General features: G+C 43.1%; 1 protein-coding gene across 6 annotated transcripts in view; it reads right to left on the bottom strand.

Annotated features, from left to right (window-relative positions):
- Window positions 1-825: 825 nt before the first annotated feature.
- The window catches only part of LOC105006334 (WD repeat-containing protein 49), a 32386-nt gene continuing 15301 nt past the window's right edge, over window positions 826-17910 (bottom strand). For 3 of the 6 annotated variants that reach the window (XM_010864803.4, XM_020046697.3, XM_034291661.1), the window contains 11 exons: window positions 13828-13992; window positions 12930-13045; window positions 12189-12319; window positions 9529-9630; window positions 9146-9235; window positions 5505-5692; window positions 4926-5123; window positions 2520-2728; window positions 1982-2103; window positions 1697-1840; window positions 826-1325 (listed from right to left, as the gene is read on the bottom strand). In XM_010864803.4, the coding sequence (XP_010863105.2) occupies window positions 1183-1325; window positions 1697-1840; window positions 1982-2103; window positions 2520-2728; window positions 4926-5123; window positions 5505-5692; window positions 9146-9235; window positions 9529-9630; window positions 12189-12319; window positions 12930-13045; window positions 13828-13992 (1608 nt within the window). In that variant the 3' untranslated portion in view covers window positions 826-1182. Of the gene's footprint in view, window positions 1326-1696; window positions 1841-1965; window positions 2104-2519; window positions 2753-4925; window positions 5124-5504; window positions 5693-9145; window positions 9236-9528; window positions 9631-12188; window positions 12320-12929; window positions 13046-13827; window positions 13993-17910 lie in introns of those variants that run through there. The other 3 variants (XM_010864804.3, XM_010864808.3, XM_020046710.3) reach the window with 3 other exon arrangements.

The raw sequence follows: 17910 nt of genomic DNA, 5'->3' as shown, positions 1-17910 counted from the left end.
GCCGAAAAGGCCAGACGGCTAACTTCCGCAATCTTCTAATGTTGCCGTTGCCTGAGGCTTGGCCACACGAGGATAAAAGACGATTTAGTCTGGGTTTAAAACTACTGATGAGCGATGCACCTCATCTCTATCTAACTCTCTCTCCCCCATCTCCGCTCCTCTAGACACAACCCAGAAGCATTTATCGGGCTCTGACACAACTTACACAAGCCAGCTTGAAGGGAATGCTTCATCTTCTTTACCTAGTCGTGTAGCGCTGGAGGGGAGGGACCGGGAAGGCGGGGCTTGGACCAGTGGATCGGCACACCGACCGCTGTGAAAGTAAGGCCCTGACTCAACACGCAGACCGCCTACGTCCATGCAAAGGGAATAAGCTATAGTTCTGACAGTAAGCTCCATTAAAAACCCAGCACCTGGTCTGTACTGTGATGCCATTACTATTAGAGTAACATCCACTGGGAAAGAATCAATAGAGAGAGCTTTAATTTCCATTATAAAGAGCCATAGTCATTTAGCTGGCGGTACAGTTAATGTCCCCAGGCTACTGCCTCTGCCTCAGTGCTGGAACTGAATCGGAAGGATGCGACAGGTGAAACCGCAAGGAATTCTCCAGGTTAGAACTTGAAGTCAGAGTCAGAGAAACTGGGAAATTCAGTGTCACAACACCTGGCCATCACTGATCAGCTGTCCTTGCCAGAACTTGTACAACGTTGGAGCGAGACAAACACTTGGAGGAAAACACACACAAATATAGAGAAACTGTGAAAAAGGGGAGCAGAGAGAGACACACAGTTTATCTTAAAGTAATTTTAATATTTTCCACTCTTCTTACTACGTACAGAGAAAATGAATGTAATTTAAAAACATAATACAGTCGTACAAGGGAAACATTCACCTGAGATTAAACTGTCGTTGTTTTATTAACATTTGATCTGATAGATGAAATCACACACTGTGAAAGCATCATTTAACAGCAGGGGATTATCAGGCCTACACAATCCTAAAAATGCCAGGACTGATAAGATATGATTTAACAGTCATATAAAAAGGAAATTAAAGAAATAAATCAGACAAGTATAAATGTTGTCTTCACTTGATTGCCTTTTTTTTCTCTGGAGAGAAAGACATTCACCAGTAATTTAAAACAGACCTTGTCTGTTTCCTGACACACCTGTGAGTGCCTCACCTCACCTTCCTTCCCCGCCCTCTGCCATTACTCTGGTTTTCCCGCTTCCCCAGTTTCTTGGCTCCATGAGGCTGCCCGTCTTCCCCAACCAGGAGCTCTTCGGGGAACAGACTCCGCTCGTCAAAGGCAGCCTTCACCACTGCAAAAGGGCAGAGAGACAGAGTGATATCCTAAAACTAGACTGTCAGAAATCAGGACACCTAGATCTTGTGTGTTTGAAACATATCAACAACACATTAGAGGACATGAAGCCCTGACGTACATAGTAAGTCCTCACAAATCAGTTTTTCAGCCGGTCCCTACCAGGAAAAAGGCTAGTGGAAAAAGTGCTAGGGGTTTCAAATTCGGGTTATAACTGGTTCATTTTAGGCTTTGACATTATTGGCCATAAAGATCCGTTATGGAGGTTAAGAATAGACTGGAATAGGATGCAGATAGGAAACATGGAGAATTGGTTCTCTCATTCCCACAAGGATGTGTGTGTGTGTGTGTGTGTGTGTATGTGTGTACCTTCAGTGCTGGCAGTTAGGGGAGTATGTGTAGCACTGATCTCATCCTTTTGGTAGAAGTAGAGGTGAGGGTGTGTGATGAACTCTGGTTTGGACAACTTTCCCACACACTGTAGTTCTTCCATACGCAACCAATTAAATGTTCCTGGAGAAGAAATACACACTTATGAATAAACATGACAGCACCCAGAGACAGACACAAATGTTTCCTAATAAGAGAAAAAGGGTTAAAGACTAAATAGAGAATTAGAGGGGAAGAAAGCCAAAGACCTGAGCCTTCAATTACCAACGTCAGTATTTAGTGGCGTCTCCCTGAGGTGAGGTCTGCTGTAATTCACCCTCAAGCCCTGCTCGCCTGTGTAGCGCCGGCCTAAATCATCACTCAGAGGAAGACTGTCACTTGGATGACTAGAGACACACCAACACATACATCAAACTAACGTACTAACAGAAAGAGTAGGTGAAACAAGATTTGCCACTGAAGAGCATGCCAATACATTGGAGACACTTTAAAGGGCGTACGCCTAGTTAGCAACAAAGACCCTTTTGTTTTGCATGTCTCCAATGGTTTTTGTTGCTACGCATGCCGCTAGTCAATCTGCAGTCCCTTTCATAAAGTATTATACTCCTAACATACAGAACGTCGTGTTGCGCCCCAGTGGAACCTTTTTTTCCTGACAGAACCCCACCATGCACACCAGAAATTGGAGGGGAAAACGTGAGCCCATATTTCTATCCTCCAAGGCAAAGTATAAGTAAGATTATTGATACTGGAATGCTAATATTGTTGGCTATTCCCTTAGTCTAAATCAGTGGGGACATACCTTGACTCCAGCTCATCTCTCTCTAAGCTTTTGTCCTCTCTGGCCTCTTCCTTTCCCACCTCTTCCCCCCTCTTCTCCATTACCTGGGGAGACGGGTGTTCCAGGTCAGGATCTGTGTGACTGGGCCTCTGAGGATTCACCATCCCCTCCCTGGGCTCTCCTTCTCCCGCTTCAGGAGACCCAGGACCAATCAAACGCCAGTGCTCCTCCTAACGACGCGCGGGGTGTTAAAACTAGGTTAGAAACAAAGCCTTATTCAGAATCCAAGCAGTAGCAGTGAATAACAGACGCATAATAGAGAAATTATAATAAGTGTTTTAAACCAACTTATTTTTATGAAATGCACCAGGGACATGGTTACTACAAACGTCTGTAAGGCAACTTGAATCTGCCACATTCCTATTTCATTTAAAGCAGATGGTTGGAACACACTTTGTGCAAAGCAAATTGACCAAAATTATACCTAAAAAGTTTGTAGTTGAAGTTTGACTCAAAACCTACACACTCCTTTTGACAAAAAAAATTATGATATTGTTATTTTAATAAAATTTTACCAAAAAAGTTTTGGCCGCTTTGGACCGAGGCTGGCTCGCGGACCGCCGTTTTTCTAAAGAATAAGGTTCATGGTGAGTTGTTCAAAACAGCTTACAGGCCTCAGGCTAATTGAAATGAGGCAATGCTCCATAGACAGCCTAAGGGCTAATCTAACATGGATGTGCTTTTTTAACAAACCAACTTCTAAAAGGGAGTTGACTTAAAATTCATCAACCCCCCCTATTCATCAGACTCGCGTAACAACACAAAATCATATAATTTTAATACTTTATTTGAGCCTGACAATCAAATATACAATTAGAAAATAAATAATATTGTGTTTTTACAGTCTCTGTATATAAGGACACTTATATAAGGGATCCAGATGAACACTGAAGCGCGGCTGCGTGGCCCTTTACATACACTATAGTATGTAAGGTCATATGAAGGTCAGGTATTGGAAGCCTTTGAACAGACCCAGACTGAACATGGCCCGGGGCCGGACCCGTCCGGATGAGTCATTCTATCCGGCCCGCGGCCCATTCATAGGAAAATACAGATTAAACCCATAAGAGCCTTTGCATGTTTAGCATTTCCTACTGCCCAAATATCTTATATCAAATTAATGCACAGTGTCCAGCCCTGACCTCTCAGTTCAGAAAACATTCATTTTGAAACCCGCCTTGCTATGATATATTGCTATTGCCCAGCAGGACAACGAATGTGCATTAGATTACATTTGTTTTTCCACACAGAGATATAGTAGCTAGTATTCAAAAGTCTGTCAAAGGAAAGCAGACAATGAGTGCCGGGCATTCAAACAGATGTTGTGGGTAACACGGGGTGACTAATGAGCAAAGCATTGCTGTTTTTAAAGTGTTAAACCTGCACAGACAATATTAAGAGTGAGATCTGACACTACTGCACCCATTGCATGGTGAATTTTCAAGCTTTAAGTACTGCAGAACTTTGGAAAATGACATCACTGATTTCCTCTTCATTACATACAATGTGTACCACACTTTCCCAATGACCTCCAACTTGAGCTGTTTCGCTTACAATCTAATGCCTCTCATGAAGGCACCACTCCAAGGGTTAGAGCTCATGCTCAGCTGCTTGTGCTCTTTGGATCAAGCTACATGCATGACCAGACGTTTTCCTTGATGAAATTGAACAAATCAAAGTACATAACCAGCCTCACTGGCAAGTAGTACTGCAAATTACATCAACAGAAATGACCCCTGACTTCACCTAAGTCAACTCCCATCAATGTCTCTCCTGGTCACATTGTGTGAGTAGCCAAGTGATTGCGTAAGCCCTCACAACCGTTAACAGTATCTTACAGTATAATGTTTTATAAAATGGAATTAGAAAAACCTGTCTACATTAATTGTTGACAAGAGTATAGACTACAATTCATCTAAAGTTACATTACATAAAAAGGATGTATAAACTTCTACTACGGTTGCTAATAAATACATGTGAATTTCAATGCTAACTAAGTTGACCATTTTGTGTCAGCAAACAACAAACAAAATGAATATACAGCTTAGCAGGCACGGCCTGCTTCATGTTACATTAAAGTGGCAGCGTACTACAAGAATAAGCACCTCTCTGTTGCCTCCCGCCACAACATAATGTACGCACTCGGAAAAATCACCAAACGCATCCACATTAAAATAACCGGGGGCCAGAAAGTTTCTATGACTATGCTTGTGAGAACCAAGAATTGATAAACATAAAAAAAAAAAAACATGATCACTAAACATAATCTGAACCAACTGACTTTTACTCTAAACCTAACCCTGAAAGTAAATCCTACCCTAAACCTAACCCCTAAGCAATCTCATTTGGATCAATAAAAACACACACCTGTCCGAACACACCCACTGTCACCCCTGGCATATAGCTGAGGGCTACGCTGCAATCTGAAGATGAGGAAAGGAGGAGGAGCCTGTCGCCATGGAGACACAGCTCCAGGTGAGTCACACAGTCCAGGTGTGGGTGGAGACTACCCAACAGGTCTGGAGCATCATTGGTCACTTGGTTGTTGGGCTGGAGGCAGAATTCCTAATGGACAGGATGACAAACCAACACACACACACACACACACACACACATCAGAGAGAACGGCACAACAAAAGATCATAGACTCTTAAAGCAGCTGAACAGGAAACATCTGTCCCTCTCCATCCTATCCATCATCACAAAGCAGAGCACTGATATTCAAAGGTGTGGATGACTGACAGATGGCCTCGCCTGCCTTCATCCGTCAGTGTCTTGTGCTCTCAAGGACAGCCAAGGGGAATTACACTGGCTGCCATATTTATTACCCTCAGCACCCGAAAAAAGGGACATAAAAGCTATTCTTCAGCCGTCTCTCTGTCTGCCTTCGTTGTCTCACTCGGTCTGTCTGCCTGTGCCGTCTCCCTCTCTCTGTCTTTGACTCACTTGTATATTCCAGGTCTTCAGTCTTCCCTGCATGTCAGCAGTGACCAGGAACTGACCACAGGCACTCACAGTCATTACAATGGACCCTGAGTCTTTGTGAGCAGTGAACTCAGCAACCAAACTGCTCCGAATGGTGTTCCAGAACCGAACCAAACCAGAAATGCCACACGATACCAGGTCTGCACCACCTACAGACCAGAACATTGCATGAAGAAATTTGTTAAATATACATTACATGGCCAAAAGTATGTTGCCTCCATTCATTTAGTGGATTTGGCAATTTCAGGCCGTCGCATTGATGACTGATAAATAAAATTGAGCGCACAGCCTTGCAATCTCCATAGACAAACATTAGCAGTAAAATGTCCCATACCAAAGTGACTTTCAATGTGGTATTGTCATAGGACATCACCTATCTACCAAGTCTGTTCATCAAGTATATGCCCTGCTAGAGCTGCCCAAGCCAACTGTAAGTGCTGTTATTGTGAAGTGTGAATGTCTACGAGCAACAACAGCTCATAGAATTGGACCGACGAGTGGGGAATAGCGTCTGTTCTCGGTTGCAACATTCACTACAGAGTTCTGAAATGTGGTCAAGAGTTGACCACGTGCCAAGAGTTGGCTGGATTGGTGTAAAGCTCGCTGCCATCGGAATCTGGATCAGCACTTTCTGAAGCAATGTTTCACAATTGACCATCTGGCAGACCGACAGATGAATCCAGTTTTGGCGGATGCCAGGAGATGCATGGTGCCAATTGTAAACTTTGGTGGAAAAGTTCCAGGGAAAGTTCAACATTACAACATAAAATGACTTCCAACTTTGAGGCAACACGTTCAGGAAGGCCCTTCCCTGCTTCGGCAGACAATACCCTGTGCACAAAGTCATTGTCTGGAAACACTGGGTAAGGAAATGTATGTATTTTGACATTTAGGGGGAGGTTTCATAAAATGTAACATTCAAGAGAAATCTTAGCACCGGTAACCAGGTATATTTAAATCATTTGTAAATGTTGCTACTCAAAAAGCTCATTGCTGGTTCCAGTGCCAGTGGAGAAGGTATTTTCTATGGTATATTGAGCCAGACTTCTCTAACGCTGTTGAGGCTGAATGGAAGCAAATCCTCACAGCAATGTTCAAACTAGGGCCGCTTCAACTAATCAAATTCGATAATGAAGCACTTTTATTTCGATTAGAATTTCATCATCAATAAGTTGAGTCTATCTGGGATGCAGAAATAAATAAATAAAGGTTGGAATAAAATTGCAGAGGCTGATGTTACACCACACACTCAGAAATAGAAGTACTGGTGTGTACTTAAAAGGGTACAAATGCTTGTCTTTTTGAGAGACAATTGTGTACCCTTTAGTGCCAGTCCATTTTTGTACCTTATCAAATTGTACCAGCAAATGACCTACACACATTTTGAATGCTGCAGCCCCTACCCTCAGGGATGAAATGTTTCAAATTTGTTCTCTTTGGTTTTAATTCACTCTTCTATCCCCATAAAGACCAAAATTGTACCTTTGAGGGAACATTCTTAAAAAGTGTACATATAAGAATATAACTGTTTTTGTTTCGTTCCTCCATTTTTGAGTGTGCAGTGGAAAGAAATGTACAACAAAATTATTTTGGAATTTACACTGAAAACTACAGAAAAACGAGAAATATTCAAAGCTGAACTTGCACGACAAGAGAACCAGACAGAAATGCTTGCACACATTTTGAGACCTGACAGAGGTTGAAAAGTGCTCAGCATATTAAGTTCATTTAAAACAAGTCTGCCATTGTTTGTATTTCAGTGAGTTTGTTTTAGTTTAATGAGTTAAGATTAAGTGAGATGTCATATCTTGAATGCATAGTCCAGCTGCGCAGAACTTTAAAAGCCCTCATTCACACATAAGCATGCCACTGTTAAAAGCGGGATAAAAAAAGGCTTCCCGCCCTGCTCCTTGAAGCAGGATGGCAGAGCTGGCCATGACGGAATGGCTAACGGTCTATCTAGACAATATAAGAAACAATTTAACGTGGCCAAGGATCGCTCAGAGTCTCTGACCTATAGTTACCCTCGATCAATTAATACATAATATGTATTTAGTAGTGCTAGATATTTGCTATTAACCAAAACAAAATACTAGATACCTGCTCCAGTAAATGTCGTTTTTAAAGCAAATGACATGTACCGATTTTCATGAATGAAAGGTTTCTGCAGGGCTGTCACTGTTCTCTTGAAATGCTAGTAGGCCATAGCAGAGAAATCTGCTCAAATCCCCTCTTTTAGTGAGTTTCATTTTAATGAACGGAGATTATTACTCTGTTTTGTTTATGTTGGGCCCGCTTCCTTCCTTTAACGGAATAGGCTACTTTTCCCAGCTTGAAGTAACTGATTGGTGAAAACAGCAAAGGCGGGACAATGCCACCTGGCAAGTGATTTCACCACTTGTGTGTGAATGAAGTGTTACACATATTATGCATTATAACGCCGTAAGTCGTTATTGACGGTTGCGCAAAACATCTCGGGAAGACACCGCAGATTTTTGAGCTGTTCCGGCGCGTGAAGTTGGGTCACAGTCAATATTATGCAAATGAATCCAGCTAACGTGTGGAGTTTATCCAATGGAAGTAGAGCGTTTCATAAACAAGATGTGGTCTTCCTTGATGGTCCATCATTGTACTGCAACGGCACATGTGAAATATTTTTGCTCCATGTGCAAAGTTCTGCTACCAACTGGAGGAAAAGCCAATCGTAGAGGGGACAAGCGCAAAAATGCTTGGAGGATGATGGCAGGGATTGTTGGTGACTCAGGTCAGTTTTATAAGTTGGCACTGTGTTGCTAAGTGTGCTGTGTTTATTTAGCATAGAGTTGTTTTTTTATGGCAGCACCACAGAAATACGTTGCCTGCTAGCACAGTGCTCATTATGACATGTGTTTTTATTGTGCCCATTAGAGAGAACTAATTTTTGGTTGGTTTCATGTAAAAAAAAAAAGTTCACAAAGGGATGTCAACACAGCCCTTCCCTGTGAAAAACAAACACCCACAGCGGATACGCCCATAAGCGGCCATCTTGGGCAAGGCGGCGCATTTGCAGGAATATCTCTCTAGTCAATCCATTTATTTTAATATTAATGTTGTCTGTGTACTTCAGTTAAAGCTGCCTGCTAAAAGATTCTCAGTGAAGTTTTACTGTTCCATATTTCTTCTTGTTAGTGTCTATGTTTCACACATTCATTAAGCACACCGTGGAAATATAGATCAATTCTAAAACAATAAATATAACTGTCATTTCAAGCTATTCTGAATAGAGAATTGTGCAAGGTGAGGAAAAAACACATTTCATTTAAAAAAAAAAAAATCTATGTATTTAATGCAGGAATCTATACTCTAATATCTTCTTAATAGAAGTAGTATTGATTAAAGTGATTATAAAAACAGTGGTTAGTTGCAGACTGAGTTCCAACATTGAATAAAAAGCTTGCCCGGATTAGTGGAGGCTGTTACAGCAGCAAAGGCAGGACCAAATCCACACTAATGCCCATGATTTTGAATGGAGATGTTTGATGAGCAGATGTCCACATAAACTACGCCACCTGGTCAAATGTATCCCTTCACCGTAGTTCACAAACGGACAGTAATGGTCTCACCAGCAGTGGCCGCCCCCATGCGACCCGGCAGGAAAAAGAGTCTGGTGATGGCCTCGGTGCTCTCCGGCTCCTCACCGCTCCCATTACTCACTGCAGAGATGGGGTCATTACATTTACATTTGAATCATTTAGCAGACGCTCTATTCCAGGGCAATTTGCAGTTGGGGCATTCATCTTGAGCTAGCTAGGTGGGACAACCACACAACCCAGCGATAGTGTGTGCGTTTTACTCACTGAAGTTGCTTTGAGCTAAATAAGGGCTAGGAAATATGCATATAGGAAGGTCTTGTGCAGTTTTGTCTTATGTAGGGGGTTTTTGGGGGTCAAGTAGTCGTTATCTTAGTCACTTTGAAAGGCAGCGCGTGAATATGTGGGGTTCTCACCTGTCTGAGCTTTCCTGCGTTCTCTCTCAGGGTCTGGATGGAGCTTTCTCAAAGCATTCTCTGTGGCGTTGTTCCAAACAGTGAGCTCCCCGTCATAACTACCTGTCCAGAGAGACAGAAAAAAGGCGTTCCTGAAATGCTCATGCTTTTTTGCAGCACATTTCAGAATGATTTTACTTGAGGTGACGTGCCAAGACATAACTCCAATCAGACAGGAAGAATTATGTCTACATGCTCTGACTGGGCCCGATGCCAGTGGTCTGAATACTGCTTAATACAGTAGACACTCCCTGACTGTTTAGTGCAAGTTAAAAGGGGTATAGTGTATGCAGATTCGGAGAGTGTGAACAGTAAGAGGGTATGAAGGCCAGGAGTGTGCGAGCAGAAGGTTTGGGGGAGAGAAGGGGAACGAGGAAGAGGAGGTTAATGACTGTTGGGAGTCCATTGAATTATTCATGCTGCCCAGGGGCCAGCCATATCCACTGACCGTAATCACTGCCCCCCCCCCTTGCTCACTTTCTCATTTTGTCTCTAAATGTTTCCTCCTCTTCCTTTCTCTACTTCCCTCCCTCTGTCCCTCTTTCTCTCAGTCCCCCTCATTCTTCTGCAGTGTGCAAACAGCCTCCAAGAAGGCTAACAGCGGGGGAACACTGAGAAAAGGAAAGAAGAGGGGGAGCGTAGAGAGTTACAGAGAGAAAGAGGCTCTGCTTCACTGCAGGTGAGGAGTACAGGTTCAAGATAGATGGACCAAGAGGGACGAGAAAGAATGGGAGGGGAGATAGAGAGAAGAGCGAAAGACTGAGAAGTAGCAGAGGGAGAAAGAAGCGGGGGAGAGAGAGATACCCACATTGATAGAGAGAAAGAACTGGTGGAATAGGACAGAAAGTGTGAGAGTATAAAGAGAAAAGGAGAAAGCCTGCCTTCTCACGCTATAAGGGCTAGAGGAAGATCTCTTAGGCATAGCCAGAAGGACATTAGCCTTGCACCCACATTCTGGATATTACTGAACATGCATATTCAGTCCTAAGCCCTTATGCCCAAAGACACCAAGTATGTAGGCCCAAAGCCAGGGAAACCCACTGAAAACAGACCCTACTTATAATAATATACGCATTTTATTCAGCGCTTTCCAATACAAAGAGAATTGCAAAGGCACTTAAAAAAAAAGGCAGCATAAACTTAGAGGTTGTGAGCATCAGGAATGTCAAGACACTTACTTAGCCGAAGGATTAAAGACAAAGTTTAAAGAATCTTGACTTCTTGTCTCGGCGAACCTCTTGTAGGGTAAACGAACGAGACGAGGACATGAACGGAGAAGAAAGGAGCGGGGAAGAGAGACCAGGCCTGCGCTCGGGGTTGAGACAAGCGGACGGAGCAAAATGAAAGGGAAAAGTTAAAGGAGGAGGAAGGAGGAACTGTGGCTGCTCGCGCCCCTGCTGTGTCAGACAGACTGCGAGTGTCGGAGCGGCCAAGCAAAGCGCTGCACTGGGTTTGAATATTGATGAGGCGAGTACAGTCTCCCGAAGGCCAAATGATCTCCTGCATTCTGATTCTGGGGTGCGCGCACGAAGATCGCACCCGGGCGTAAAGTGCACGTGAGCCAACCAATGCACGTGTGCGCACACACTAATGTCTTTTTTTTTTATTTGGCTGTTCGGATAATCCAGGGAGAAAGCAAGGGAGAGAAAGGAACTGCAGGAGTACGGTGGGAGATAGTCGCAAAAGGGTTAAGGAGAAAATGGAGACAATGGAAGAAAGAGAAAACGGAGAGATTAGAAGGTAGAAAGTGTAGCCCCCGGTTATTCCTTTCCACTGCCTTTCTCATCTAACGGATGCACGTTCGGTTCTCCCCCACTCCGTCTGTCTTTATCTGCCCAAAGTGTACTCTCATGTTCTATTGTTTTCCTAAAAGTGCTCCCTCTCTCCTCCTATAGGTACTTATCACGGCAGTGAATCCTTCACAGAGAAGTCTTGGTGCAAGATTAATGGAGTCTGTGTTCTACCTCACCACGGGAACATGGCCACCGTGTCTCAGAAACGGTACCTTTTCAGCTGGCCTAGTTGGGCTGGAAGACATTTGGATCAACGAGATGAGTTTATGAGTCATTGGCACAATCTTTGTAATAGACCTACTCGACAATCCTCTACAGTGGAGGGGCTGATTCTACTTTTCCAGCAGAAATACAGGCATCGGTAGTCGTAGTGGTAATGCAATTTTATAGACATAGGTAGCGGCTTAATACCGAATTCACCTATTACAAGCACCAGGAACTCCAGGAGCATCCTGACTGAAAGATTAGCGTATTTAGCATTCCAGTGCGTTCTGATGGGTCATTCTGTAGGTAGGGTAAGATGAGTGCTGCTTAGTCAAAGCCATGCTGCACAGTCTAGAGTTGAGCGCCAGTTCAGGCTTCCGTTGGCTCCGACGGATGGACGCACGTTAACACAGCTCTTCAGCAGAGCGACAGTGAGAGTGCAGTGCCTTTGGTAACTCACTTTAATCACTAGGTAATTGCTCCCAGATATTTTTCACTTCAGTGGATATTTTAGCAGTTTCCTTTCCTTTCTTTCCCTCCTTCTGAAACTTGGAAAGGCGTGAAAGTACGCACACACTGAGGGATAAATACGCTGTGGGCACAAGCCCACATGCGAGGACACACCTGTGACAAGGGTCTGAGGGGGCAGGAATGCAGCACACAGGATGTCGTCATGGTGGTGAACGCCTCCCTTCCACTCAGAGGGCTGAACGAAGAACTGGGAGAACGAGTGGAGTCTGAACACTGTTAACATCCTGCAGAGAGAGACACAGAGATAGGAAGCACAAGAAAGAGAGAGAGACATGAACAGAACGAGGAAGAAAGGGGCAAAAAGAGAAAACATTTTTGAGAAAGGGAGAAAAAAAGAAGAGATGAACAAGAGAAAGAGGGAGAAAGAACGACACAGAGAATTTAGATACAGAGAGCAAGAAAGAGACAGAAAGACAGAGTGAGCGATAGATGACTTTTCCATAACATCAATGCTGTCTTCAGCTGGTTGGATACGAGGTGACGGCGATGACGACGACAAACAGGAAACATGGCTGTATTTTGACTGCCGAGGTTTCACACATCTAGATGTGCTTGAGTAATAACAGGAGGAGAGCAAGGAGAGAGGAGAAGGATGCCCCCCTCAATGTCATCACCGTTGCATCTTCGCTACATGTTCTGATGACTGGAACTGCTGCCTTCATGCTGTGTTCAGGCTGATGTTCCTCCTGTCTGTGTGTGTCACGTTAACCAAGTGACAGTTGCTCTCAACTGAAGAGAAGTGAGGGAGAGAGATGAACCATCGCACAGACGGCGACAGGCAGGCAGACGGCGACAGGCAGGCGGACCTGCCAGTATTACGACATACACACGCACCTCTCCCAGCCCATGACCAACACGGTTCTCTTCAGTACCAGAACCTGGGAGATGGCCACCGCCTGGTCTCTGCCCGCGTTCAGCCTGTGGTGGCAGTGCCCATTAAAGTCCCAGATCTAGAATAACACAAAACTGCTTAGAACCACAAAACAACACAGTCAGGAGGAAGACTTTTTAAATTAAAATTGAAATGACCAGGATAACTTCAAACACCAAGAGTCAAGCATACAAAGAGACAGATGGAAGGACAGACAGACGAAAGGTCAGACAGACAGAAGACAGGTCAGACAGACATAAACACAGAGAGACCAACAGACAGATCAAAATGAACAAAAACAGACAGGCAGAGAGACAAACTAAAAGAGACCAAGACAGAGACTCCAGACAGAAAGACAGAGACTCTAGACAGAAAGACAGACACAAAAACAAACAGACAAAGTCAGATGCACAAAGTCATGCAAACCCACCCACCCACACACACACCCACACACACACCCTCCCCTAGGGGATTCGGACAGTAACACAAATAAACAAAGCTGGCAGCCAGCAGACGAGAAAGCTCCTGACACAACAGAAACAGAAGCAGGAAAGATTAAACAAGTTTCACAGAGTCAAATGTCAGATAGCTGCCTTCCAACACTGCTTCTGCTAGCTCTGCTCAAAACTTCTAGATGTCAAGGGTCACGTTTGACTAGATTCTTTATTGTACAATCAATAAATAGGGTCTCAAAACTATATTATTGTAATCTATTTCCCTGAACTCATCCAAAATAAGTTAAATATTGAATAAGCTGGTATTCACCCGTGGAGGTGGAGTACACACTGAAACAGGTGAGTGCCCTACGCAGATCGATAGCTGTATCTTGTGCTAATCAAGATCAGGACAGCCTTAACTGACCTTGACTACTCCATCTGTTCCGGCGGTGAACAGGCGTGTCTGGGTCCCATCCAACGCCATGGTGGAGATCTCGCTGTCACCATGGCAACGATGAAAATGCTTGACCTTCTGACCTGTGTCCACAAGCCAACAGATCACTGAGGACCCGGTGTCACTGCTGACCACCTGAGACATGTGGGGAGAGAGGCGGGATGAGCGAGGAAATGAGAGAATGGGAGAGACATGGATATCAGTGTTTGCTAGCTGTTGTTTTGGATTGTTTTAGAGCAGGCTGTTGTATTTTGCAGTAAATCCTGGTATGCGAGGTGTTAACCTGAAATGTCTGGTGTAGCGCACTAAAAATAAACCCCACTACGAAAGTCAAGACGAAAAGTAATTTCACAAATGCACCCTTGGCATTACTGAGATGTTTAGCTTCAAAATAAAACATGACATAGTGTCAGAAGACGAGGTTGTTTATTGCCTTGAAGAAGAAAGTGAAAAATCACAACCACCACTTGAGTACCAAACTTTCAGAGTAATAGGTCATGCGGTCCTCAGCAGCTGAGAGGTCTACAGACAGGGTTCTTGCACATTTTGAATGATTTTTAAGATCTCAATAAATGTAATTCAAGATAAATAAATCAAAAAATCTAAACAATTTCTTAAATAGAAAATAGATGGAGTCCTACTTTAGTATACATTTTTCTAATGATGTAGCGCAATACGCGTTGCAATGCCATCAGAGTCGCATCAAAATGACGTTGTAGCTGCAACCCAGAGCGCGTTTTATCGAAAGGCGAGAGCGAACGAAGAACATTATTTTCTAATAATGGGCGAGTAAAATATTGCTAAGTTGTTCGCAATTATTAAGTTTCTCCTTTGTGGTAATGTCTTTAATAGGGTTGAATTGGGACATACAAAAACCCAGGGTGACCACATTGTCAAACCCCCAAACCGGGATCCTTGTGTAACCGCATCCACTGTTCCGGCGCAAATTTGCCTGCAAATGCACCGCCTTGACACAGATGGCCGCTTATGGGCACATCCGCGGTTTGTTTGTTTCTCGGGGGGGAGGGCAGTGTTGAACTTCTGTGTTGAAGTTCTTTTTTATACTTTTTGAAAATGTAACATGAAACCAACAAACATCCTTCCTGCTTGGATTTGTAATTTGAGGGTTTTGTATAGACACGTATAAATACAAAGTTTTGCTGAGCTGTCATACCTAGCAATAAATCGAAAGAAGAGGATTATTGTTGTTGTTGCTGTATAACCGGAGAAAGCACCACCGTAGCCACTGAGTTCACCCAATTCTACTAGCCCGGCAATAGCATAGGAAGTACTAATGCCTGGTTCAGGAGCTTCGCCTTGAAAATTGCCTTTTCCAGCACTATTCTAGACTGTCCAACATCAGTTTGATCAGCTGTTGGCAATAGTGGGACCCCGGATTACAAGGATGAACACCCATTTTTGGGAGGCAATTTGTGCTGCTCATTGCTTCACTATTGGTCTACGGCAGTGTTATGACCTGTTCTCTACATGCTCACATCGTCCTACAGAACTTAAGAAAACGAACCGTAACTAAGTCACGGAAAAACAATGTGATGAAGTTGGACCATTACGTAACCAAAAAAAGAAATAACCCCAAATCAACAGAGCACTTCAACAGGGAGTGGCAGACCAAACAAAGAATGGACATTCCTCACAACCCCATAGTTAGCTCTGTCGTGGGCCGCTACTTTATGTCGGTCTACTGCCAACTATCAGGTTAGGATGTTGACGAGTTCAATATAAGGGTGAATATTTATTTATAGTCAAAACAAAACAGTCTTTGAGGGGTGACGAGGTGCAGGAAGTGTCCCCAGAAGTGTATACAAAAACAGAGTGTCTAAAAATAGCTATGCACAGCTTGTCTATCCAAAAAAAACAGTAGGTAGCTGAAATACTGAATTCACTACACAGCACAACAGCTTCTAATGTAGTAGTGAACAATCAAACCCCATGTCACAAATACTTTCACTTTTCGCCTTACAATCCGGCCCTTTTCAAAATAGGACCTCCTTTTATGGTTCTATCCCAAAAGTGAGGAAGGCGGGACAATCAACTAATAGGCGTAAGGTCACATTCATAGGTTGCCATTCCTTGGTGCTCATACCAAAAGAGAAACAAACCAAAAAAGAACATTTTCACATGTTGCAGAAGAACAAAGGACCCACAAGGAAGATCCTCCCTCGTTTATGAAAGGCTCTACTTCCATTGGATCAACGCCTTGCGTTAGGTTTGCGCAACCATCAACAACGCTTTGAAGCTATTCAAAGAAAATGAATTGTATCCGTCAGAGGCGGCGACAACAAAAAGATGACAGCCAGGCATCAAAGTCCGTAGCTAGCTAACATATTGTAAAATGTATATTAATGGCTCTCATCATCTAATACTAAGTTAATCAAAAAAATACAAGCTTTTGACCTACTGTGCATGACCATTTTTCCATCAGTTTTAAAACACACTCTCTGCCAATGTAATACCTACAGCAAATGTACAGTTAATTTAAGACCATTTATGACCTTAATGTCCCTGATTTGATTTTAAGACCTTTTAAGACTTTGTAAGGAGCTGCTGGAGTCCTGACAAAAGTTTAGGCTTTACAGAGTTTCGCAACAATGCCTGCGTGATCATGAGCGGGCCTGGTCCGCAGACGTTTATTTGCATAGATGCTTGCCAGCATACTTATGTAAAACAAACGCATGCACTAGAGGGCAGTATCGCTTGTATTAAGAATCTTCACAAAACGAAGAAGAAATGGAAATGGCAAATTGTAAACAAAGAGAAGTTTGGGAATGCGTTGAGAAGGAATATAGCGCTGCATGCTTTGGTCTGTCAGTTTAATGGTGGATTGCTTTTCATGGTTTGCTATTCAGTGTACAACCAGATATGAACTGCTCATCCAATCAGCGTTTGTTTGACGCACAGCATCACAGAATATTTACCCCTAATGGTAGACAACTCTGCTGAGGAGCCTTTCTGGACACCTCCCAATTCTTAACAACGAGTTGTGCATAATGACTACATCTGTTTTAAAATGAGGTAGAAAAATTGTGTTTAGAAATAGAACATCTTTTTAGATAATAATTTACTATGAACTATAGTTGACAAAAGAAAAGGTTTCCTGCGTATAAACTACCACTTAAAGATTTGGGGTCAGTTAGAAACATCCATGTTTTCCATGAAAACATACATGAAAAGAATTAGAAAAGGAAATATTGCAAACAAGATTAGGAATATAGTCATTGACAATGTCAGAAATAATAATTTTTCATTTAAATAATTCTGTCCTTCAAAGTTTGCATTCATCAAAGAATCCTCCATTTGCAGCAATTACAGCCTTACAAAACTTTGAAATTCTAGTGTTACATTTGATGAGGTAATCTGTACAAATCTACCACTTTACCACCTCCAAAGCACCCCCAGACCATCACATTGCCTCCACCATGCTTGACAGATGGCGTCAAGTACTCCTCCAGCATAGTTTCATTTCGTCTGCATCTCACAAATGAGATGCAGACCAAATTGTCTGATCTGAACACTTCAAACTAAGATTAATCTGTCCATAACACATCTTTCCTAACTTCCTCTATCCAGGGTCTGTGTTCCTTTGCCCATTTATTTTTATTGGCCAGTCTGAGATATGACACTTCCTTTGCAACTCTGCCTAGAACACCAGCATACCAGAGTTGCCTCTTCACTGTTGACACTGAGACGGGTGTTTTTGCGAGTACTATGAAGCTGCCAGTTGTGGATGTGTGAGGTGTCTGTTTCTCAAACTATACAGTCATGTATTTGTCCTCTTGCTCAGTTGTGCACCAGGGGCACCCACTCTTTCTATTCTGGTTGGAGCCAGTTTGTGTTCTGTGAAGTAGTAGTACACTGTTGTACGAGATCTTTCATTTCTTTGCAATTTCTCGCATAGAATAGCCTTCATTTCTTAAAACAAGAAAAGACTGACAAGTTTCAGAAGAAAGTTCTTTGTTTCTAGCCATTTTGAGCCTGTAATCGAACCCACATTTGAACCGTTTTCAGTTGTGCTAACATAATTACAAAAGGGTT

The sequence above is a fragment of the Esox lucius genome, chromosome 1 (genome assembly GCF_011004845.1).
Source record: "Esox lucius isolate fEsoLuc1 chromosome 1, fEsoLuc1.pri, whole genome shotgun sequence".
Lineage (NCBI taxonomy): Eukaryota > Metazoa > Chordata > Actinopteri > Esociformes > Esocidae > Esox > Esox lucius.
The sequence above is the reverse complement of the archived record's forward strand: the minus strand, read 5'-3'. Positions and strand labels throughout refer to the sequence as shown.